The sequence below is a fragment of the Myxine glutinosa genome, chromosome 11 (assembly GCF_964187855.1).
Source record: "Myxine glutinosa chromosome 11, kmMyxGlut1.1, whole genome shotgun sequence".
NCBI classification, from domain to species: domain Eukaryota; kingdom Metazoa; phylum Chordata; class Myxini; order Myxiniformes; family Myxinidae; genus Myxine; species Myxine glutinosa.
The window spans coordinates 106,040,512-106,067,356 of record NC_136271.1 but is presented as its reverse complement, the minus strand read 5'-3'; the positions used below and the strand labels follow the sequence as shown (position 1 = coordinate 106,067,356).

The following is a 26,845-nucleotide window of genomic DNA, read 5'->3' as shown; positions in this document are numbered from 1 at the left end:
GAAGAGATGTAATGTTGCGTACGTAATAATTATTAAACCCATTGAATTCCTACCATTCCATTTCATGTGTCGAATTGTGGAGTTCCACGCCCTTAAATGCTTTTTCTGTTTGATTTTTATTGTGATCACAGACCTTGGTGTTGCACAAGCTCGACTTGAGAAGTGGACTTCGGATGCCTCAAAGAGTGACGAGGCAGTAAGGGAGCTACACAGTCAGGTGTGGTGAAACAAATGATCGTAGACTGTAGAATATGTGATCAAATTGAAGATGAACCAAAAATCCAAAGAGGGCAACTGTGATTATGATAATCAAATAATCAATCGATCAAAAGTATCACCCATGCACTGATATGTAGACTTCTGCTGTTTACTCGACCTTGGAGCTTTCGCTGCACCATTCAAAAATTGCAACAAACATTTGGTGTGCCAGGCTCTTTGCTGTAGAAGTCAGTGAGAAATTTCACATTTTGTGTGGCATATTGTTCGTGAAGAAAAAGAACCACCTTTTGAGGCCATTTTTCCCCGCAGAGCAGGGGTTGGCCTTTTTCAGGCACCGTGGTCCCCTTTTTGAAGCAATGTTTTATGGCCGGATGTGCTTCCTGCCACCAACCCTGTTAGTCGCCTCTTACGACACACAGGGAATTACCAGTGAACTGGTACTCAATTTGCCGACCTCGGAAGGATCATAGGCTGAGTCAACCCCCTTGGTGTTAATTCAACGATTGACCAGGATTCGAACCCAGGATCCTGGGATCCCAAGCCAGCACCCTAACCGCCAAGCCAACACCAGGCTTCAACACCAGTTCGTGCATGTACTGTATCTCCTACTTTATGTTGATGCCATCCAACTGAATGATCAACATGGAATATAAATCAATTTTGTACTTTGGAATACCAAAGTGCCAATTGTAATCCAATATTTTGTTTTTTTAATCAAGTTTGTTCATTTGCTATTCGAGCTGACAGGATGGCCTGGAGGTACACACACTAGCCATTAATCTGTCCAGCCTGGGTTTGAATCCCGGCCCAGCAGTAAACTGTGCATCCCCGTGTTTCACAGACTGAGTGAATCATCGTTGTGCGTGCTGTCGTAGGTGAGCTGTCTTCAGCACCATGGTCAAATTACAAATTCCTGCCCTAACCAGCAAGAGGACATTACATCAGCGGCACAACCGTGCTCTTTGCCAATGATGCTACCCCACAGCGTTGTACTGCATACGAACAAAGAATTTTTTTTTTTTTTTTTTTTTTTTTAAAGCTCATCTGGAACGATGTTTAGGGGAGCTTATGCGATGGTGCGTCGTCAGTCCGTAAACACTTGAAACTTCTTCTCCGAAACCGCTGATGGGATTGCGACCAAATTTGGCACAAATGATATTTGTTGTGTTGTGACTAAACTTTGTTCACGGCATTAAAAAAAATCGGGGTATGAAGGGGTTTTCCTGGGTCAAAGTGGATCCAGGTTTGAACCCCCAAAATAGGAATTTGCTTTTTTTCTGAAACGACACGCATTATTTCGATAATACTTGACCACAACCTTCATCACCCGTGATGTACCAAAGTTTGTTCACGGCATTTCAAAAAAAAGAAAGAAAAAAAATCAGACCCTGAGGAGGTGTATGGGAGGGGAGGGGGGGGGGGGGTTGCCCCACAAAATAGGTTTTTGCTCTTTTCTCTGAAACTATATAAACAATTTCAATGAAACTTCACCACAATCTTCATCACCCGTGATGTACCAATGTTTGTTCAAGGCATGAGAAAAATTGGGGTTTCAGGAGGTATACAGGATGGGAGGGGTGAGGGAGGTATGTATTTTTTTGTTTGTTTGTTTAACCCTTGGATGCAGTGATTGGGCCTCGGAGGCCCACAAGGTTTTTTTTGTTGCAAAAACTATGCTGTACAATTTATTTTTTTGGAATGAGGCTCATTTTCACCGACTTTCATGTTGTTACACAAAATTCAGTGACATAAATAAATAAAAAATTCATTCAGGCTCGTGGGAAAATCTTCATTCTCCACTTATAACCCGAAAATCTGACACGAATGCAGGCCTGGGGCCTTAGAGGCCCCTCATAAATGTTGTTGTACTACTATGTTATATCATTATTTTCTTGATATGAGCCTCATTATATGCTCCTATAACTTGGTTACAAATAATTCAGTGACAAAAATATGAAAATTTCATTCAGGTTAGTGGGAACATTTGTGGGGCCTCTGAGGCCCAATGGCTGCATTTGCGTAGGATTTTTGACAGTTGTGGTCATATTCATTCGAAATAAAAGGATCGGTGAATCATATTTTTTGAGCAAATACTCCTCCATGAGCCTCAACTCTTTAGAGAGAAAAAAAAAAGTTGAACAAGTACAGATGCATTCAAAGTACACCGCCCCCATGCCAAATAATTAAATATGCTACAGCGCGGCATTGCCGGGACGCCTCTGGTGCCCGGCAATACCGCAGTGCAGTTCATAGAGGCCAATTGGGAGGGAGAGGTGTACACCAATTGATTGATTAATCGTATAATTAAAATCAATAAAAGATTATCACAAAATATTTTCTTAATCAATTGGCTAATAGCATAACTAAACCACTAGTGCTTCATCCGAAGATGTATCTTTTAGAAATTTAATTAAATAAGTCATTATTTAAAAAATAATTAATTAATTGATTAATCAATAAATAATTAATCGATTAAATGATTAATCAAGAAATCAAAAATATCCTTCATAGCCACATCACCTGGTCACTGTCATGTCCAAATATTAGCTTCCCAGCTCAAAAGGTGCCTGTGATATTGGTCAAATGAGAAAGAAAATAAATAAATAAATGATTAATAATGAAAATAAATAAATAATAATCATTAAAAAATTAAATTATTAATCAATTCGGTCACAGAACACATAAACCACCACCATTTCATCAGAATCTGTAACTTTAAAAAAAAAAATTATAGTCATTAATCGAATAATTAAATAATTAATCGATTAATTGATTAATTAATTAATAAATCAAAAATAGCCTTTGCAGCCAAATCACCTGGTCATTGGCATGTCCAAATATCAGCTTCCTAGCTCAAAAGGTGCCTGAGTTAATGGTCAGAACGAGAAAGGAAATTTGATTAATTAAATAAGTACTTAATTAATCGCTAATAATTAAATAACTCCTCAATTAATTGATTAATCAAAAAATAAAAAATATTGTTTTTGACAAAAGCCTTGCTCACTATTGTGCCGAAATTTCAGCTTCCTAGCTCAAAGGATGGCTGAGATATCGCCCGGACAAACAAACAAACAAACAACCAAGAAAACAAACAAGTAAAGATACATTCAAAGTACACCGCCCCATGCCAAATAATTAAATATTCTACAGCGCGGCATTGCCGGGGCGCCTCAGGCGCCCGGCAATACCGCAGTGCAGCTCATAGAGGCTGCATTGGGAGGGAGAGGTGTACACTAATTGATTGATTAATTGTATAATTAAAATCAATAAAAGATTATCACAAAATATTTTCATAATCAATTGGCTAATAGCATAACTAAACCACTAGTGCTTCATCCGAAGATGTATCTTTTAGAAATTTAATGAAATAGGCCATTAATAAAAAATTAAATAATTAATTGATTAATCAATAAATAATTAATCGATTAATCAATAAATAATTAATCGATTGAATGATTTATCAATAAATCAAAAATATCCTTGATAAACCACCACCATTTCATTCGAATCTGTAACTTAAAAAATTAATTAGGTCATTCATCGAATAATTAAATAATTAATCGATTAAATGATTAATCAATAAATCAAAAATATCCTTGATAGCCACATCACTTGGTCACTGTCATGTCCAAATATTAGCTTCCCAGCTCAAAAGGTGCCTGAGATATTGGCCAAATGAGAAAGAAAATAAATAAATGATTAATAATGAAAATAAATAAATAATAATCATTAAAAAATTAAATTATTAATCAATTCGGTCAGAGAACACATAAACCACCACCAATTTCATCAGAATCTGTAACTGAATTTTTTTTTTTAAAGTAATTAATCGAATAATTAAATAATTAATCGATTAATTGATTAATTGATTTATCAATAAATCAAAAATATAATTGATAGCCACATCACTTGGTGACATGTCCAAATATTAGCTTTCGAGCTCAAAAGGTGCCTGAGATATTGGCCAAATGAGAAAGAAAATAAATAAATGATTAATAATGAAAATAAATAAATAATCATAAAAAAATTAAATTGTTAATCAATTCAGTCAGAGAACACATAAACCACCACCATTTCATCAGAATCTGTAACTGAAAAAAAAAAAATTATAGTCATTAATCGAATAATTAAATAATTAATCGATTAATTGATTAATTAATAAATCAAAAATAGCCTTTGCAGACAAATCACCTGGTTATTGGCATGTCCAAATATCAGCGTCCTAACTCAAAAGGTGCCTGAGTTGATGGTCAGAAGAGAAAGGAAATTTGATTAATTAAATAAGTACTTAATTAATCGCTAATAATTAAATAACTCCTCAATTAATTGAATAATCAAAAAACAAACAAGTACAAAAAGTTTAAATTTAAACAAAAGCCGCGTCTATGTTACACAATGCCTAGATGCAGCTGTGTCTATAACGTCGATGTTATAGGCACAGGACATTCCTATTGATTCGATTACTTGATGTTATTTTTGTGCAAAGTGAAAATATATCTCGGCAATTTCCCGTGTGTGGCGACGAATTTTTAATATATCCCGGCATTTTCCCGTCTGTTATTTCAGGCGGTGTATGACTGACCATGCCGCAATTAAAAAAAAAAAAAAATCTCGGCAATTTCCCGTATGTGGCGACACGTGAACGAAGCTATGCTCCTCTCTCCACATTATTGTGATGACATATAAATTAAATATTTCATCGTGACGATTGTCATCAAATGGACGAATTTTTAATATATCTCGGCATTTTCCCGTCTGTTATTTCGGGCGGTGTATGACTGACCATGCCGCGATTTAAACAAAATATATATATCTCGGCATTTTCCCGTCTGTTATTTCGGGCGGTGTATGACTGACCATGCCGCGATTTAAAAAATATATATCTCAATGGACTTGAAGTTACAGGCCTTTGAGAATTCATTTCGTTCTATAAAGGGCAACTTTCATCGGATTTTCCTCCCGTTTTTTTTCAACCGAGTCTAAAACTATATTAGCGACTGTGAAAAATGATATGATATATCGAATTTGATTTGAAATAAAACTGTGTGAGAGAGGAAGACACCACGGGCCTACAAAACAGGCCTCAAAGCTATGCGAGTTAATAAAATGGTGGATATTTGTTTATATGAAGCCTCTTCCAGAATGGGTGGAGCTATGGTTCCCAGAATGGGTGGAGCTTTGAGGTTTTGTCTTCTCTGCAAGAACAAGAAGCAGAAGAAGAACAAGAAGAACAACAACAGCAGAGGGCACTCTATGACCAGCGTCTGCGACGCGGCTAAAAATACGGTTTTTGACAATTTGCGGTTTGACAAAATACGGCTCACTATTGTGCCGAAATTTCAGCTTCCTAGCTCAAAGGATGGCTGAGATATCGCTCGGACAAACAAACAACCAGAGTGATAACTGAGTACTCCCTTTCAGCGTGCGTCACTGCCGAGCCCCCTTCGGTGCCCGGCAGTGACGATTTGCAATGCCTGGAGATGGCATAGGAAAGGAGCGGTGTACAACAAGAAAGAAAACAAGAAAGAAAACAACCAGAGTGATAACTGAGTACTCTCTTTCAGCGTGCGTCACTGCCGAGCCTACTTCGGTGCCCGGCAATGACGATTTGCAATGCCTGGAGATGGCATAGGAAAGGTGCGGTGTACAAAAAGCAAGAACAAAAAAAATTTGGGCAAAAAAATAAATAAAATGATTCATTACTTGTATGGGATTCTTCCAAATAATGGGATCAATGATTCACATTTTCTGAGCAAATACACAACCATGAGTTTCGACTTGGATTGAAAAAGGATATAAAAGAAAAAAAAAATGTATGAAAAAATGTTTTTAAAAACATTAAACGAATACATCGTTTGGGCCTCCGAGGCCCAATGGTTGCATTTATGTAGGATTTTTAATGCCTGCATCCAAGGGTTAGTCTTATGTTATGTTAGTATGATTCTACATACTGCCCTGTCTTCTAGAAACCATTCAAATTGGATAAAATACCTTTAGTCAGTGTAGTATACTGTTTATTCCACCAGGTGAGCACCAGGGGTATTGCCCCTATGTTTATATACTTGATTTATACTTGATATACTGGATTTATTGAAATCCGTTAATCCGTTCTCAAGTTATAACACGACGAACAGACAGGCACGGCTCCTTTTATAATATAGATTTGGCATGTCTGTACATTATGTGCAGAGGAGATGAGGGCCTTTTGTGGCAGATCACGTAGATGAAAGAAGAGATGTAACGTTGCATACGTAATGCAGGTTGTGGTCAAAGAAGAAGTCTAAGGCTCATGATAAAGCTGACACACACACACACACACACACACACACACACACACACACACACACACACACACACACACACACACACACACACACACACACACACACACACACACATACTAATGAGGCAAACACTTAACACAGCTACTGAGCTTGGGGAAAGTGCAATCACGACCTTCACTTCCCAGGATACTCTGGGTACCAGCAACGTCATAACAATGGTGCCGCGCTTCTCACCGTACTCAGCGGGGCATTTCCTGAAAAGGAATTTCCTTCTCCCCATGGATGTCAACCGATGGAGATTGTCCGTGCTCTATCATTTTTAAGCAAGGAAGCAGCACGTACCATTTTTTGAAGTCTTTGGTATGATTTGAACTGGCTGAAACCAGATGTTTGATTTTTTTTTGGAGACACCATCTCCTTACTGGATGGCTCCCTATGGAAGCTCACCCACCCTTTGCCAGGTGTTGTTTTTGGTCCTGGCAGGTGTCAGTCACCCTCCCCACTAGCAAAGCCAGTGAGGGGTGTCGGTTTAGTCGCTGACAACCCGACCATGCGGCAGGTAACACTGGGTTACACGTTACCAGTGGCAGTCCCAAAAGACTGACCAGACCAGAAAGTTTGCTCGTCCCAGTGCCATTGTACGGCATTGCTTCACATCCACACCTGATTAATTGGAGATATTGCAATCTGCTTGATGCTTTTTATCACAACGTGTTATCCACACTTGTATATCATTATTATGAATAAATCATTTGTCTTTACAATTCTTGCTTTGAGCACATTTTCACAGTGAAGATGCATAATACAGGTGTACGTTCTTCCTGCTATCCAAGCCTATGCGTCACCGACAAAACTTAGTACCAACATTTGCAGCACTGGCTAACACGAACTGCTTTTGGTTGCTGTGTTCACAAAGGCTCAGCAAATAATCAATCTGATTGGATTTGTAAGCCATTTCAGTACTGTGAAATATCATATAAACAGAACTAAACACGACACAACAGACCTAAACAAGAAAGAGCAATCGGATATTGCAGATCCTCGCCAGGAAGTGCTTGTGTGGTTTGTCCTCTGGGTCTTTCGGCCCTTTGGCATATTTTGGGGGTCTTTAATGGTCTTTTTGGGTCCTCTGAGTCTTAGGGGGTCTTTAAGGGTCTTGGAGTTTGAAAGGGTCTTCAGGATCTCAAAGGGTCTTAGGGTTAAAAAGGCTCTAGGGCTTTTTCGGGGTCTGGATTTGGTCCAGGCTGGATCTGGATTCGGACCTGAACAAAAGTCTAATCACGTTGTTCTCGTCACCTAACCAACTCATCCTCGTCCTTGTCACACACCCAACGTGTCCACTAAGTTTCATCCAAATCCTTCCTCAACTCTTTGAGATATCCTGCACACAACCGAACAGACGGGTGAAAATATAACCTCCGTCCATCTTTGGTATATATACTAAATAGCCGAACTGTGCTTTTGATTGGATATTTGAAAAGAATGAACTATGTACGTATGTATTGGTAAATCAGTGGGCAGACCATCGAATGACTGCCTCACACCCATTGGCTGTATAAGCTGGCGTCTGCTGCCATGTTCCTGCTTGGGTCGACCTAAGCCATCTGCGGAAGCATTATTATTCAGTATTCACAATTGTTATGCCTCTCATTTCAGTTTTCCCTTGAGTGTAAAGCAAGGATTATCAAATGTATATCGAAAGGTTGCAGCTAATAGCTATTATGGGCCTTGAGAAGAAGGCCATAGCACGTATGGGCCTCAGGCTTTTGGCCTTCAGGTATCGAACAGCTTCTTTCTCCGAAGCGATGGTGGTGTTGTTGTTGTTGTTGTTGTTGTTGTTGTTAAGGTAATATTTCTTTTTCCTTAGTTGTCAGAGGTTTGGTGTTATCGGATGTGTTGTTGTTGTGAAGATATTGTTACAGACGTGGCTTGGATGTTATTTACCGAGCGGTTTTATGGTATGACCACGTCTGCACAAGTTACCCGATTGTGCCCGAACGTTGACTAGTCGCGCGATGCTGGCTCAATAAGAAAAAGAAGACACCCGGCTGGATTACAATAACACAATACGACACCAGGGGTTCAGTTCTCAAGACCTCCGGAGGAGGTTATATTAAGGCGGAAGGTTAGATTACAACTACAAGAGGGACAGCATAGAAAGACAAGCACTTAGACACAATCTTATATTATTCCCAACAGACGACAGATAAACGGGACAAAGCTGACTCACACGGGGGTTGATGGAAAGGACAGCGGGTATCGATGGCTCAAGGTGCACTCTTGGCTCAAGGACAGGGTCCAGTACGGTCCGGTCCAAAGATGCGGGGAGGTATCGTCGCGCTGGGGGTGGCGGTGGCTTCCTCTGCTCTCCGTAGTTCAGGCGCATCTGACGTCACATCCGGCGCGGGGCCGCGTATATCCGGCGGGGAGTGACACGCCCTCGGCTCGTTAGCTCCGCCCCAGATGGAATCGGCACGTTGCTTCTCATTGGGTGCGTGGGGGGGTTACTGGCTCCGCCCCTGACGAGGAGCTGACAGCCAGCCCCTTCGGGGTAACGCCGTGGAGCGCATGGTCATGGCGGGTAACCGAGCCGGTGTGAGGACGCACACTCCCCGCCCCTCTGTTGTTGTAGTCGTAGTTGTAGTTGTAATTGTTGTTGTAGTTGTTGTTATTGTTGTTGTTTGGGGAAGAAGATGGGAGGAGGTATGGGAAAGGTCCTAAACTCACTACTGATGCCATATAATCACATTCTGGTGCAACGAAGAGTCATAATTAATGGAAACGAGGCCTTAACTGACATAGATTAAGAATAACTAGGAAGATGTCCGAAAGTTGTCTACGTGTGGTGCGGTGGACCTGGGCACGACATTTAATGGGGGAATAAGGGGAAGGTCGGCTCTACTGATTGTTGTTTACATGCAATGGGACTAGGGAATGGGGGATTGGGGAAAGTTGGGGAGTATTGGAGAAAATAGGGGAATATTTACAAGCGGATATGGAGGCCAAATTCCATATTCGCAACAATATGTACAAGGTAATATTAATTTTTTTCCGGAGTGATCCTGTTGTTGGAGGTGTTGTTGTTGTTGTTGTTTTGAGGTAATATTATTTTTCAAATGAAGAGAGTTCAAAGTTGATGTCGACTTTTTATTCTCGGAAAAGGAAGTTAATGAAACCTCAATTATTTTTCCCTCTGATACACATACATCCTTGTCCGGCATCCTTGGAAAAGTGCTACACTTTGAATGCTGACATCCAATTCCTCTGAAATTTCACCGATGGTAATCTGGTGATTCTCAAAAATTTGCTCGTTTTCGTTATCGGGTATGGCGATTGGTTGTGTATGAGAATGCTCAAGCTCAATCACTGCACCATGCATTACCAAAATGTGCAATGGCCTGTGAATTTGTACCTGTTCGATATTAACCTTCACAGGGAGCTTGATGATACTCGATACTCCTCTGCCCATTTCTTTTTTTGATTAAGTAATCTCTTTTGCTCGATTTTTCTCTTCTTATTTGATCCAGGTCACAGACCTAAAAGAGGTCCTGGCAGCGAAGGACTCTCAATTGGCTGTGCTCAGGGTACGGCTGGATGAGGCAGACAAGCTGTTGCAGACTAGGGATGAAACCCTACAGGCTGTGCAGGAAGATCGGAACAGGTGCACCTCGTTTAACCATCCACTTCCATACAAATGGACTGTTATATTGTCATGAATTGGGGGAATGGAATGCATGTACATGTGTGTGCACTTGCATGTCATTTTCCCAATGTTGAGTTGAACCTGTATGTTCTTTAATTTATACATTTCTTTATTGAAACTGCTTTTTTTAAATACTCAAGAAATAAAATATGAGGCATTACTTTAATCCCTGTATCCCAATTCCTTGCACTACAAGAAGAACAAAACAGTCGGTGCTTGAAGAAGTTATACCACCATGTACATTAGTGCTGACGCTGAAACAGAAACTGTCATACTTTGGACACATCATGTGTGCAGAAAACGAAAGTATAGAGAACTCAACCATCCATGCTGGTTACGGTTGAGGGAAGAAGAAGAAGAAGAAGAAGAGAAAGAGCCAGACCTTGTCTGTGCCTGATGGATGGGGTAACAGCTGCAATCGAGTTGTCTCTTCCAGAGCTTGAGGAAGCAGTACAGAATAGGGATGTTTGGAGAAATCTGATCATAAATGTCACCAGAGGTCAGACACGACTTGATGGAACTGGATATCCTAATAATCATTCGATGCAGATTTCAAAAACTGCCTTGAACCCCAAATCTTAATGGCAGATAAATATCTTGTTCGCTGCACCCTTTCTCTCATTTGCAAGCTTGTTTGTCATGAACAAAATGCATTTTCATACAGATCGTGTGTAATTGCTGTCCTGACAGGATCTTGCATGACCAGGAGGAGGGCAGCAGTCATCACAGCCACACCTTGCACTCTCTTCAGGAACAGCTCAAAGGAGCAGAGTCTACCTTTCGAAGGGAGAAAGAACGCTCCCTGGAGACACAGGTGCGAGTTCAGCACATGCTCGATTTATTCCTCCATGTCTTTTGCAAATTAAATGAAAAGGTTTAAATATAGGTGTTTTTTTGTTTTTTTCGGAGGGTTTTTCCTTTTTCTCCACAGTAAGTACAGTAATTGCATTTGCACACTCACTTTTATTGTATCTGTATTTCATAAATGTGTCAGGTAAGAGAGAAAGGATGTTTTTTTTTTTGGGAGGGGGGGGGGGGGGGGGGGTTGGGGCAGAGGACCAATGGGATTTTGCTCGATGTATGAATGCTGAATGACTGAACTAGTTCTTGGATTTATTTTTGTCATATTAAACCTCCATCTTGTAATTTGTGAAATGTTGTTAAAATTTGACTGTTTCAATGCAGGAGGACTTTTTGGCCCGGCTTACTCGACTTGAGTCCGAGCGACAGGGTCTGGTAGAAGCCTTGGCTGGCGCAGAGAGACGAATGAGTGAGGCAAAGAATCTCACAAACCAGGCCCAGCAGAAAAACAAGATGAGCACAGCAGCACTGGACACACTGAAGCAGGAAATGGCTGATTACAAGCAGAAAGCCACAAGAATCTTACAGGTGGCCATGAAACCCCCGTTACTTTACCTCAAAGCCACAATCACTGCACATGTCAGTCTGCATATGGTCTAAGAGAGAACTTGGAAGATGTTTGCCAAAAAGTTTGACCATTTATAATCTTATCTTGCTTTTCGTGTTTTTTTTTTTTTAATATGTTGGAGGCTCCATGCACGCATAGCCCTCATCGGGGCCAAGCCTTATAGACTGGTCGGATATTTCCAAAAGTTGCCAATCGATGAATCCACAGTCGTTTCTTTGAGAAAGTCGGCAACATATCTTTTTCGATGTGTTTTTGTATGCTGAATCCAAAAAACAATGTTGCCAAGCTGAATTTTGAAGTTAACATGCCCAAAATGACAAAATTCAAAATGGCCGCCAATTCACACTAAAAAGCTTATATTTCAGTTAGTAAACAATGTAGAAAGTTGATTTTGGTGGCTATACCCACATTTTTGGGGACAAGAAAGTTGTTGTAGTAGTGTTATATTGGCTGTTGTCTTGACACAGCATGTTACTTGCCCGCCATCAATCACACTTGAAGGAGAATCAGGATTGATTATATTGATGGCCAAGCACAAGTAGCACTTGGAAAGCCAGACAAGGCCAAAACATTTGGTCATGTGGCAGACTCATTTGTGAAATGTGTGTTGCAAAAAGGAAGTGTATACAAAAGGATCGATGTAGTATTTGACATGAATGAACGTTTTAAGGCCATTTTCCCCACGAGTGGGGGTTAGCCTTGCGGGCCCCATGACGATCATGGTTCCCTGTTTGAGGCAAAAAAAATGTTTATGGCCGGATGCCCTTCCTGGCGCCAACCCTTAGTCGCCTCTTACGATGCGCAGGGATACGGTGTACCAATTCTAAGCCGGGGTACACACCGGGATCATTCATCCCAGCAAGCTGGTACTCGATTTGCCGACCTCGGAAGGATGACAGGCTGAGTCAACCCCCCTGGTGTTAATTTAGCGATCGACCGGGATTCGAACCCAGGATCCTAGGATCCCAAGCCGGCACCCTAACCGCTAAGCCAACACCAGGCTATAGGTGCCATTCGAATTGTGCCATTTAACAGATACCGGAAAATATCAATCAAGGCATCCACACGATCAAGACGTAACAGAAGTACTCATGCTGTTCGTCGAGTCATCGAAGATCGCAATGTTCCCCTTCCAAACAATTGGGAAAGTTTTCTTGCTCTTCCTGAAAATAAAGCTGACCTTGCCAAGTTCATATCAGATGAACTGGTGCTTCAAACTCAAGATCAAGAGGAAACAATTGTTGTTGCTGGTGGTTTCTCTGATGAGGAAAGGGGTCATAAGCTCAAATCAAGGTCTCAATTTGACCAATCTCTCAGCCAACCATGAAGAAGGGGATACTAGACTCATTTTGCATGCCATTCACATGAGCAAAGAGATGGCTATGGACAACATTGTTCTTGTTTCAAAGGATGTTGATGTCCTTATTATTCTGCTGGCTCATCTACATGAAATTTCCTGCATGTGCAAAGTGTGGTTGATGGCTGGGACAGTGAGAAAACCAAAATACATACCCCTGCGTGAAGTGTTTGAGAAGCTGCCTAAAGGATCAGAGAGAGCCATTCTTCAATTCCATGCTTTGACCGGCACAGGCACTACTTCATTTGTATATGGCCATTCCAAAAAAACAGCATGGGAAATCTTTAAGCATCACTTTGACCTTCTTTTTTTATGTTGGATTGGGGGAACTGACAAGTGATGATATGAAACAAGCAGAGTGTTTCATGTGCAAGATTTACAAGGTTGCAGTGGATTCACTTGATGAGGCCCGCCATATGCTCTTTGCTCGCACTGACAGTCCAGAAAAGTTGCCACCAACAAGCGATGCCTTCAGTTTCCATATGCAAAGAGTGCACTTTCAGGTGATGGTGTGGCGACAGGCAAACATTGCCATACAGAGACTGCCCAAACCAGAAGATATGGGATGGCAAATTGAACAGAATGATCTTGTACCCATCCTTATGTCTTTGGAGCCAATTCCCCAAGCTTGTTTGGAAATTATTCATTGCCAATGCAAAACTGGCTGCAGAAATCTCCAGTGCAAGTGCAGGAAAGCAAAACTTCCTTGTACTGGACTTTGTACCTGTGCTGATGTTAACCAAGACCTCACATGCATAAACCAAACTTAAATCTGAAGACTTGCATAAATGTCTTGAATTGCATATGTATAGTAAAATAACTACACAACTATTGAATGAAATGTGAAAAGTTATCATCATGGCCAGATTTTTTGGCAGAATAAAAGTGGATGTATTACTACAAGAATTAATCTTTCGATGGCTTACAAGTTCTGATATATTAGAAATCATACCTGTTTGAACATGGTGGCCATCTTGAAATCCGAGATTGTGGCCATAATAATAATTTATTTTGGCTTCATCAACTTTCTTGTTCCCAAACATGTGGGTATCGCCACCAAAATCAACTTTCTACATTGTTTAGTAGCTGAAATATAAGCTTTTTAGTGTGAATTGGTGGCCATTTTGAATTTTGTCATTTTGGGCATGTTAATTTCAAAATTCAGCTTGGCAACATTGTTTTTTGGATTCAGCATACAACAAGAGAAAAATGACCACAGTGTGGTCACCAGCTGCGACGTGTAGAATCATGAGGATATCCGTTGCAATATGCGCTACCAAATTCGACCAGTCATTAAATTATACGCATGCACTAGTAGTCCGGCAGCTAAGCTAAATATTGCATAACAATTGTACATTTTGTGAGGAAAGCACCAAATTTGGCACACTAGTAGACTATCATATTATGAAAAGATCTGGATATTGGGCCATCTCAGATTCAGAGATTTGATTTTTGCAAGATTTGCAGATTTTGCAGATTTGCAAGCTGAGATTGCAACGCCAGGGACGGCCGACTCCTTCCTGCGAGCTGCCCACGTCACCCGCTCAAGAAGAGCTCATCAAATCACTGCAGCGGCACTGCACATCCTGCAACACCATGCGTATGAACGCCACTGTATGACATATGCTGATGATGCAGAAGACCTGCCTGCGTTCGAAGACTGGTGTCACCAGAGAGGAGAAGACATTCCCAACTTTCAGTACTGGGCAACTGTGCTGGAACTAGAGATGTTGGTACTGGTCTACGTGCGTTCTCTGCGGCAGGCTTCATTCACGATGTACCTTGATGCCCTGACGGAACTGGTCCCATGGTTCCATGCCTTAGACCACACACACTATGCCAGGTGGGTCCCTGTTCACCTGAGGGACATGGTTGCACTCCCAATGAAGCACCCAGATGTAGCCAGAGAATTCAGGGCTGGCAACTTCACTGTACAGAAGACGAAGAAGGTGTTCTCTTCGATCCCATTCGACCAGGCGCATGAACAGAATAACGCCTGCATCAAAGGAGATGGTGGAGCAGTCGGCCTCACTGACAACCCAAGTGCCCTGTGGCGTTGGATGATTGCCGGGCCAGAAGTTGCCAGGGCCATAGAAGAGTTCCAAGATGGCCATCAACACTGGGGGAGGCGAGAGGACACACGTCATCATGACCAGACACCAAGTGTGCAGACCTCTTTCGCCAAGGATGTCCGCGCCCTTGTCAGCGTCATAGAAGAGCTTGGCAACCCCTTTGAGGAAGAGAGCATGGATCTGGTTGTCCTTGACACAAAGGAAATTGCAGGTCCTGCTGCAGTTGAGACTGTCAGGAATGTGAAGAAGATTGGCCAAGAGCAGTTCCAGGCTTTCACCAGAGAATGCCTGGTGGAAAGGACCAAGCCAATTGATGATGCAATTCGTCGGAACAAGCTGAAGGTGTCATTTTGGAAAATGGCTGCCACAGCCATCAGGGGCTGAATTTGAGATGGCCCAATATCCAAATCTGTTCATAATAGGATAGTCTACTAGTGTGCCAAATTTGGTGCTTTCCTCACAAAATGCACAATTGTTATGCTAAGTTGCCCCACTATAGCGTCTTTTTGTCTTTCAGTTCTGGTCTTGTCCTTTGTTTTGCGATGCAACATGCTTCATCAACTGATTACATATAATGTATGGATGTGAATGTTATTTCTGTTAATGTTAATTCATTAATGTTATTTATTAATGTTAATTCTGGGTGGCAGGGGGATAATTTGAAACGGGCTTGGTCGGTAGGGGAGGTCCAAGTGTAGAGTGTATGCACATGCGCTATTCAATAATTACACCTAATTTGTGTCGAGTTCTGTGAAACGAGATTGATATGAAAACATTCATGTTGTCTTTGTTGCTAAATTTATTCTGGTTTCTTCGAACAAATCGTGATTTTAGTCCATGATGTTCTTACCTCATACCAACGCACGTCCGAGTGTATGCGCATGCGCTATTCAAAAAGGCACCCCAACAACAAGAACAACAACGCGGTCCTCTCATAGAGCTGCTCGTTGCAGCGAAAAACACATAGAAAAAGATATGTTGCCGACTTTCTCAAAGAAATGCCCGTGGGTTTACAATTATGAGAATACCGACCAGTCTATTAAATAAAAAAGAAGAAAAGTTTATGATGAAAAGTGTACAATGTTTGTTTGTGAGAAAGAAATTCAAGTTAGCCCGGTAACTATAGTTTGAGTGAGACAGTAAGTAAGACCAGCAATCCTGACAAGGAGATTGTAAGATTGTTCCAGGCACCACTTTAAACGCTCCTAAGTCAGAACGGTAGTACCACCCTGAGGGGTTGCTGTCTACAACCTACTACCTAAAGAGTTTGTTTCTGTTGGTTGGCTCCATTTAAGATTAACTTGGTGGAATAATAATATGGTTGTCTCTTCTGCATTGAAGCACGTAACTCGTACCGTTTACAGGAGGTAAATATAATATGTATAAAAATAACACATTTGACTTTGTTCTGAATGATTTTTCGAATACCTTGGAATTTTGACAGCATCTGCCTGTTATTGATGTCATTGTTTTTTTAAATTATTCTCTTCATTTTGTGCTGTCAAGTGACCTAATTGAGATAACCATTGAGAATGAGAGTAGAAGCAGATGTAAAGGATTTGGAGAGCTGTTTATTTTGTCTTTTTCTTATTTTTACTCTGCGCACACAAAGTGAAAAGCAGGGTTAAGCAATTGGTTCATATCCGTCTGTATATCTTGTCCGTCTGTATATATTGTCCGTTTATGATCACCATTTTATGATCGAGGAATAACTTGCTGAAATTGAATGTTGAATACTATATTTTGAACACTAATGTGAACATGAGTATGAAGACGAGTCTTTAATTTTACTGTACCTTGGCTTAGAATGTTTCCCGATAGCGCACACACAGAGAGGAGGAAGGTAATCTTTTTTTGCTCTGTTTGCCTGTCTGGTAGTCAAACAACATTGAAAATCGTTCCCAAACTTGGTGATTTTAAGGATGTTGTAATGCACACATACAACAGGCACGAATCTATGATAACGAGCATTCTGAGTATTGCGCTGCAATACATGTCCCCTACCAAAGTTCAAAGTGCCATAACTTTGTCAAAAATGATCGAATATGCAAATTTATGCACGGTTGATGCTGGTTTTCAAACTTGATCTGAGGTATGCTGAGACACGTGTGTCACGCCTCGCCTCGTTGATAAGGTCGCTCCATGGAGCGGCCTGCACGTATTGCACTGTGAGAATTATATAAATTATTACCAACTCACGGTCTGAGGTACTAGCGATTCAAGAGATATCCATTTTTTTATGGCACATTGGAGAAGCTAATGCGAGGTTTCTTCTTCCTCAGCTTGTCACAACTCTGTCAAATGCGATCGAGTTAAAAAAAGGCAGAATTTGACCAAATCTGTTTTATTCGTTTGTTTATATACCTCAGCTATTGACAAATCTTAAATTAGAATTTTATTTGAGGTTAAAATGACCGCGACAGGTCGTGTCCAACGATGCTTTGTCTGTACATGTGATAAATAATTAAATCCGCACACTTGACGCCTCTTCTTCTTCACGCAATAACAACTTCTAGCTTCCAGACCGTACATCCAATCTTGAAATTTTGCACACTTGTTACTCTTCATGACTTCTACTATAGTATGAAGTTTCACGTCGATCAATAAAGCGATTCAAGATATCCATTTTTTAAATATTTTCGTTTAATTAACGATATCTGCCAAACCACGTGAGCTATCGCAAATTCCAAAAGGACATTTTAGTAGACTGACATGCGGAACAGATCTGTGAAGTGTCCCCTCGATTGGATCAAAAATGAGGGAGGGGCTCGGTTTTAAAGGTTCATGCTTAAAAACGTCATAACTCTGAAACCATGTGATGCATGACGTCATGCTCGCTGACTTTTTTTGTTCGTCATGGGTATGCGATTCTGCCTGCAAAGTTTGGCCTCGATCTGTTCAGCCGTTGCAGAGAAAAATGGATTTTCGTGTTTTCACGAAAAACAATATGGCGCCCGAACCACGTGACCTGTGACGTCATAATTACCATTAAAATATTCTACAGACCGAGTCCCTCCTATGGTGAAAATTTGATCTCAATCGGTCCTATTATTGCAGAGAAAATCTTTCTTAAAGGAAATTAAAACTTAAAATGGCACTGAGTTAAGGATCATCAGAATTATCAGAATTCCCAAAGTTCAAAGTGCCATAACTTTGTCAAAAATGATCGAAACGTCATGAAGTTCGAACTTGATCTGTAACGTATCATGAGGAAACGATGTGCCAAGTTTGAAATCATTAGCATTAAGCGTTTAGAAAAAAAGTCCGGAAAACTGTTCTTTGCGTGATGGACTGACACTGGACGGACTGACGGACTGACGGAGGGATGGCGTGCAAACCTATTGGTCAGGTTCACTATGTAATTTCGTTGGAATTTTTGGGGGATTTGGAAAACTATATATTTTTGGAAACTATATTGTATAGTCAGTCAGAAAACCAATGTTGCTATTTGCACAGACTCCTGTATGGCGGCCATCTTGGATTTTCAAAATTGCCGCCGTAGAACTAATTTTTCTCAATATCTCAGCTTCTAAATAACATAGAGCTTTGATTCTAACGGCTAAACATACATTTTCAAGGGCCCCGAATCCAATGGTAACAAGTTCGATAAGCTAGACATGACCATAGAGCTCCTATGTGGCGGCCATCTTGGATTCCAAATATATTTCTGTTCCTGCAGAACAAACAACTTGGCTTGTACAGACCTTTGTCAGTGTGACATCCAGTGCCAAAATGATGAGGACTCTCAAGATGTGATGAACGAAAGCGATGATGAGGATGATGATGACTTTACTCAATGATGAATCAAAGCTCTGTGCTCTTTTTCAGCTATAGTTTTCCAAATTCCCCAAAAAAATCCGACGAAACCTTAAATCTGGACATACTGAACCTGACTATATGGTCCCCTCCGGTGTACACCGGTAGGGGACTAATAAAATGCTGCGTGTGTGCCTGTCGTTGGTTATCTCCATCTGCGGGTTTCAGAAGGTGGAACAGAGACCTCCTATGTTTCGAAGTATCCCCCTCCGTTTCAGTAAGGGGTCACATGATTCATGGACCAGTTTGAGATGTTTCCTTATTCTCAAAGTTTTGTTCCGAGGGCTCTTTTGAGGATAGTCACCGAGTCTCGGACAGCTTCCAATTGCAGTTAGTTTGTAATATTCCCAAGGATGGTTTTTAAGATCTCTAAGGTTTTATCATTCTCGTTGCTCCAATAATCACTGGTACAATTTTGGTGGTCTTCAGCTTCCAGGAGCTTTTCACTTCGTTTTTGAGATCTTGGTGTTTGGTCATTTTCTTGATTTCTGCATTGTTTAGGCCAAAATCGCTGGGAACTGACCCCACCATTAGCAATGTGTTATTTTCTCTTTTGTACCTCAGTTCTATATCTGGTCTGGTTCTATATCTTTCCCGGTGTGTACCCTGGTTTAGAATAGGTACACCGTATCCCTGCATGTCGTAAGAGGCAACCAAGAGGGTTGGCGCCAGGAAGGGCATCCGGCCATAAAAAAAACATTGCCTCAAAAAGAGAACCATGACAATTACAACTACATATGGGCAGGGTACAGCCCGAAGTGGAGATCGGTTTCTGAGGTTTTGGACATGGAATGTGGGGACAATGACAGGGAGATCAGGGGAAGTGGTGGAAGTATTGGTCAGAAGAAGAGTGGACATATGTTGTGTGCAAGAGACGATATGGAAGGGAAGTGGTGTGAGAATGGTGAAGGGGAGGCAGGGGTAGAAATACAAGTTTGTATGGCAAGGGTGCCCGGGGGGCGTGAATGGTGTTGGTGTCCTGTTTTCTGAGGAGTTTGTAGACAGTGTGGTGAGTGTGACTAGAGTGAGTGATAGGTTGATGATGGTGAAAATGATGATTGGGAAGCTCTTGGTTAACGTCATCTCGGGATATGCTCCGCAGGTTGGTCAGAGCGATGAAGAGAAGGACAAGTTCTGGTGTGCAACAGAGAAGCTGATGGGAAAACGTGAAAGATGAGGAAGTTGTTGTGGTAGGAGGAGACCTAAATGGACATGTGGGAAGGAGTATGGACGGTTTTGAGGGAGTTCATGGGGGTTATGGATATGGTGTGAGAAATGGAGAAGGTGAAAGGATTTTGGAGTTTGCTGATGGAGCTGAGCTCCTCGCACCAAGGGTGAAAGGTGCGAGGAGAGCTCGGCGGGTGAAGTACCAACCGAGAATGAAGGTGTGGAGGTTGAAAGAGGTGACAGTAAGGGAGGCATTAAAAGAGAGGCTGGGTGGAGTAGAGGATGATGTGGTTGATCTTGAAAGTGGTTGGATGTCAATGAACGATATTCTGTTGGGAGCTGTTGGTGAGGTATGTGGATGGACAAAAGGACCACCGAGGAACTCGGAAACATGGTGGTGGGATGATGAGGTTGGAAAGAGGATTGACGAGAAGAGGAAGAAGTTCAAGGAGTGGCAGAAGGCGAAGGGTACGGGAGCAGGAAAAGCAGAGCATGAAAGTTATAAGGCAGCCAAGAAGGCTGCAAAGAAAAAGGTAGCAAAGGCGCAGGAGGCATGTCGGAAAATGTTCGGAGAACGCTTGGATTCGGAAGAGGGTCAGAGAGCGGTATTCAGGACTGCTAAGCAGATAGCGAAAGAGAGGTGTGATGTGATGGGGGTGAGTTGCTTGAAGGATGAAGTGGGACAAATCGTTGTGGGCCCAGATGGAATTAAAGGAAGATGGAAAAGATGTATGGAAATGCTGTTGAATACAGAGAATGAATAGGATGGCAACATAGAGAGTAACCCAGTTTTAGGACCGGCAGAGAAGATAACTGAGACGGAAGTTGAGGAAGCGATAAAAGCAACGAAGATTAGAAAAGCGGGAGGGCCGACGGGAGTTGTGGGAGATATGTTGAAGGCAGCAGGAAGTTGGGGTGTGAAGAGAATGACAGAGATCTGTAATCTGGTGGTGAAAGAAGGCCGCATTCCAGTGGATTGGGAACTGAGTACCCTCGTACCTCTATACAAAGGGAAAGGTGACCCTCTGGAGTGTGGCTCGGACCAAGCGATAAAGTTATTGGAGCATGGAATGAAGGTATTGGAAAGGGTGTTGGAGAGGAGGATAAGGAAGAAGGTGACGATCGACGAAATGCAGTTTGGATTTATGCCAGGAAGAGGAATGACAGACACGCTCTTTATTGTGAGGCAGTTGCAGGAGAAGTACTTGGAGAAGAGGAAGAAGTTGTTTCTTGGGTTTGTTGATCTGGAGAAAGCATTTGATAGGGTTCCACACAAAGTATTGAAATGGACATTGAGGAAGTTAGGAGTGGAGGAATGGTTGATCAGAGTAGTGATGGCAATGTACAAAAGAGCGCGCACAGCTGTCAGGACGAAGGACGGGAACAGTGGTGAGTTTGAGGTGAAGGTGGGAGTGCATCAGGGGAACTAAGTCCACTACTATTTGTAGCTGTGATGGAGGTGCTGGCTCAGAATGTAAAGGAGGGTTTACCGTAGGAGTTGTTGCATGCAGATGATCTGGTGTTGATTGCGGAAAGCATGGATGGACTGAAGGAAAAGATGAACAAGTGGAAGGAATGTTTGGAGACAAAAGGTCTGAAGGTGAATATCGGAAAGACGAAGGTGATGGCAAGTGGTAAAGCATGTTGTGAGGTGGAAAGGACTGGGAAGTGGCCCTGTGCTGTGTGCAGGAAGGGTGTCGGAGTGAACTCCCTTCAATGTACAATGTGCGCTGATTGGGTTCATCAAAAATGCAGTGGTCTGAGAGGGTCATTAACCAGTGTCGCAGCTACATTCAAATGTAAGGTGTGCACAGAGGGAGCTGCAGATGGAGGAAATGTTGAGTTGGATCTTGGAGACGGCGTGAAGCTGGAAGGTGTGAAAACATTTTGCTACCTTGGATACATGCTGAATGGAGAAGGTGGATCAGACTCGGCAACGGTTGCTCGAGTGAGATGTGCATGGAAGAAGTTTCGGGAACTGAGTGGCGTGCTGATGAGGAGGTGAGGGTCGTTGAAGCTGAAGGGAAAGGTGTATGCTGCATGTGTGAGAAGTGTTATGATTTATGGGAGCGAGACAGGGGTAATGAACGTAGAGCGGCAACGAAGGCTGGAAAGGGTGGAAATGCGAATGGTTTGGTGGATGTGCGGAGTATCGTTGAGAGAGAGGAAGACAAATGATGAATTGCAAAAGATGATGGCAATGGAGCCTGTGATTGATGCTGTGAAGAGGAACAGGTTGAGATGGTTTGGTCATGTGTTGAGGAAGGATGAAAGTGACTGGTTGAGAAGAGTGATGGAAATGAATGTAGAAGGAAGTAGAGGACAGGGAAGACCGAGAAAGACTTGGCTGAAGATTGTGGAAGAAGAAATGCGGGCAAGGGGGTTAACAAGGAGAGATGCAGAAAATAGGGCAAAATGGAGAAGATTTTCATGGGGACCGCAAGGCTAACCTCCGCTCCAGCAGGGAAAATGGTCTTAAAACGCATGTTGTTGTTGTTGTTGTTCTATATCTGGTCGCAATGCTTTGTTTTCTATGTTCACGCTTGATGGGATCATTAGATCATACCTGAGCATTACTTCCTTGTTTCCAATGATTGCTTTTGGTTCATGTTTCCATGAGTTTTCTGGAACTGGGATACTGAGACTTTTGCCAAAGTGCCAGTGGATTACTCAACATACTGTGTCGTGTTTGGGTGTACTGCTGTTCTGATTTTCCGATTTCACTTGTCCGATTGACTCGGTCTCGCCATTTTCTTAAAGCCATTGGTGTAGTGTCCTTGGTCTTGCACATTTATAATGATTCCATTCTCCATCCCAGTTGAGCTGACCTCTTCCTAGCCATTCCAAAAAGCCTTCTTTCTCTACTCTCAATCTGTTGAACTTTTTTCTTTTTTCAACACCTTCCTGCTCTTATCTTTTTCCCAGTTATCAGTGTATATCTGTTGATATTTCGTTTTTCTTTTTTTTTCTTTCTTTTTTGCAATTGTTGGGGTTGTACTCGTTTCGGTTTCTTGTGTGACATCTTCCATTCGTACCTGCCTTTTTTAATTTATTTTTTACTTGAAAATGTGTTTTTGTGGAATTTTTTTTGCTGGGTCGGTTAGGGATACCTTTGTTGTCTTCGTGTTTGCTTATAATAATAATAACTAGAACGGGCACTCGGTAGAGCGCATACCTTCGCCGCAGCTACTGTTCTGTACTTGGCATGGGAGTGTAGGGAACAGAACAGTGAACAGTTTGGTGCTGATTTCATGCAAATCGGATAAGAATTGACCGAGTTATGACAAAAAACGCACATTTTGCAAGGTCGTGACCCCCCTGACCTTTGACCCCCAACCGCTAACAAGGGTAATGTCTTCACTGGGTCATGTCGTATATCACAAGATCGGGCATTGAATTCTGAACATTTTGGCATTAGTTGCATGCCAATTGGATAAAAATTGACCGCGCTATGGTAAAAATACGATTTTGACCTTTTCGTGACCTTGACCTTGACCTTTGACCCGATTGCTCCCAAAATCTAATCAAATGTGTCCCGTATAATAACCAATCATCCCACCAAATTTCATGCAATTCGGTTGAATACTTTTTGAGTTATGCGAATAACATACACACACACACACACACACACAGACATACAAATAAATACACAGCGATCAAAACATAACCTTCCGCTTTTGCGAAGGTAATAATAATACATTTATTTTATATAGCGCTTTTCAAGAAGCCCAAAGACGCTTGAAATGGATTCGGTAGTCTCTCGCACAAACTGGTCCTTTGTCTCTCCACCTCCTTCTATGCCCCACCTCTCTCTCCCTCTCTCCCCACCCTTATTTCCCTCTCCCCCTCCCTCACCCCTCTCTCTCTCCTTCACCCCTCTTTCCCTCTCTCACCCCTCTCTCCCACACTCTCTCTCTCTCTCTCTCTCTCTCTCTCTCTCTCTCTCCCTCTCTCTCTCCCCACCCTTCTTTCCCTCCCTCACCCCTCTCTCCCTTCCTCACCCCTCTCTCCCTTCCTCACCCCTCTCTCCCTTCCTCACCCCTCTCCCTTCCTCACCCCTCTCTCCCTTCCTCACCCCTCTCTCCCTTCCTCACCCCTCTCTCCCTTCCTCACCCCTCTCTCCCTTCCTCACCCCTCTCTTTCGTGATGTGTGTATATATATATATATATATATATATATATATATATATATATATATATATATATATATATATATATATATATATATATATATATATATATATAAATAATTAGAGGGCCTGTCAGGTGAATCGGGGTAAAGAGGTCACCTTAATGGCTATGTTCGATGCTGATCGACGCTGTGTTTGATGGTGATCAATAAAGCCTTGATCTCCTAAATTGCAACGTCGTCTTGTTATGTGAATAAAGGTGGTTGGTGTCGGAGACTTTCAGTAGCGCTAAACCTCCTGATTGTTCTTTAACGATCTGTAAAATCATTATTTTATTAACATTGAAGTGCAGTAAGGATGGCCTTGCCGTTCATGGGTTTCCCCTTCACTGATTCTCTCCATCGTGATGTATTTATTGAGGCAAAGTTTGTGGATAATGCACTCGAATAATCATGGATGGATTGAACTATTTTCCACATTTATTCACCTAATTAACATGGACCTTCAAAATAATGACCCCTCAAATCCTCCAAAATAATCATCTCCATCAACTCGTCTTTATCGGCGCCTTCACATTATTGGATCAAGTTTATCATCATCATTATTATTAAATGCAAGTTTTATGATCTTAACTCAAGAAAATAAACTTTATTTTATGGTCTTGAAACAGGAAAAAAGCCTGGTGTTGGCTTAACATACAAGGTGGCTAACTAAATATCTTTTATGGTCATGAGTTTTAGTCCCTGTCGTGCCATTAGATAACACCAGGTGGTTGTCTCAGCCTCTCATCAATCAGAGGTCGGCAAAATGAGTATCAATCTTCTGGAAACATTGGGCATTGCATCAGTGGCACAACCACACTCCCAGCAATGATGCAACAATCAGCCACAAGCTACATATGAGATAATAATAACTCAAGAAAAAACTTTATTTCATGGTCTTAATAACACATTTATTCATGAAAATAAATAGCACAAAAACAATGCACAAACATGTTGAATAAGAGTATAGTTTGGACAAATTTTAGAGTTGAAGTCCGTAACCCTATTTTCCTTTTCCACATTACTCTCCAAGTTTGCGGATTTGCAGTTCACGGGGATTTTCAAGAATGTAATCCTCGTGGTCGGCAAGGCTCTCCTGTATATACTTGAACACTGTCGTGTATCGTGTTCTATAAAACTTTTTTTTTTCTCATTCTCAGTCCAAGGAGAAACTGATCAATAGTTTAAAGGAAGGTATTGGGCCTGATGGCCTGGAGGCTACTGCAGTGAGTGCAATCGAAGTTGAAGATCTGAGACGAGAGCGAGAGTTGCAGCAAGAGGAGATCCAAAGGCTGCTGGCACAGTTGCAGAATTCACGCTTGGAAATCCAGGTGAAGCTTCACATGGTTACTTTGAGTAGGATGTATATAATATCGTGACTTGCTTTGGGCACACACATTTGTATAGTTGCATACCTTTATATATATATATATATATATATATATATATATATATATATATATATACATATTAGGATGGTGCTCAAAATAATGTTTTCAAAATATTTACTGGGACATGGCTTTATGTTGTTCCTTTTGTTCCAATATGAAAAGACACCAAATATGAAAGCAATCTGATTTTATTTAGGGGTGCCACATCAGCCTTCAAACTAAAGGTGTCTACAAAACTTTTCTATATATGGATCGAAAGCAAAACCAGAAGTTTGTTTTATGAAAATCCACCCTCCACTCACTTTCTTTGTATTCTAGCAAACACAAGTTACAATAGCTGCACAAATAGCACTATATTGCTATGAAAACAAATTCAATGATAACAATCCAAATGTTCAGTTCATAAAATGAAGAGACACCATATCACATAATATTTAAAAACCCAAATATAATGAGAAATGTAACTCCTATTTCTGGGCCTGTTTCACCACTGTTGCATTCTTGGCATCGGGGTACATCTTCCTGTGAGCAGCAACAACTTGGAGCAGAGCTTGCTTTTGCTCTTCATACTTTGTAAAGAGCTTATTGTAGTCTTGTATCAATGCGACACCCCTTTCTGCCCTGTCGTTCACCACGACTAAGCCACTGGCGGCTTTCTTTGCTTCCTGAAAGCTGGTTTCTTGCTCCCATGAACCAGGATCCTTATCCATCCAATCAGTTGGGGTCCCTAGGATGCTGAAGAAATGCTTGGTGTGTTTTGTTATGAGGCCAGCGATTGACAGGGCGGTTCCTCGTTTGATAGCTGGTCTCTTTGGAGAGGGGTTTTCACCGTCATTTTTCAATGCTTCAATCATATTGATCTTGCTTTCTTTGTCAATTCTGGTGTCAAAGAATGCAAATGCCACTAGTACTGGGCTCATGTACCACGTGTGGCGGCCAAGTGCCTTCAAGGCTGCCTGAGCCATCTTCTGATTGGTTTGTTCAAACTTTTCCAACTTCTTGAAGAGGTTAATGTCATTCAGGGGAGCCTCAATAGCTTGTGGAGCCCGAAACCAAGCCTGTACATACACAAGGCGGACAAAAATGTTGAAGGCTCGGAGTTCTCTCGCCTCTCGAAGTGTCAAGTGGAACTCTGACCGAAACATGAACACCTGTAGTGAATATAGTGCTTTTGCCATCCATCTGGCTCTGTGCATTGCTCCTGGAGCCATGATCCGGATTCCACGAGGTGGGATT

At 41.7% G+C, this 26,845-nt stretch overlaps 1 protein-coding gene across 8 annotated transcripts in view; it reads left to right on the top strand.

Moving 5' to 3' along the window:
• The window catches only part of GOLGA5 (golgin A5), a 69,794-nt gene that overhangs the window by 26,932 nt on the left and 16,017 nt on the right, over positions 1 to 26,845 (top strand). For all 8 annotated transcript variants that reach the window (XM_078786973.1, XM_068105067.2, XM_078786974.1 and 5 more), the window contains exons 4-8: positions 132 to 217; positions 10,031 to 10,164; positions 10,897 to 11,020; positions 11,392 to 11,595; positions 25,379 to 25,549. In XM_078786973.1, the coding sequence (XP_078643099.1) occupies positions 132 to 217; positions 10,031 to 10,164; positions 10,897 to 11,020; positions 11,392 to 11,595; positions 25,379 to 25,549 (719 nt within the window). The remainder of the gene's footprint in view (positions 1 to 131; positions 218 to 10,030; positions 10,165 to 10,896; positions 11,021 to 11,391; positions 11,596 to 25,378; positions 25,550 to 26,845) is intronic.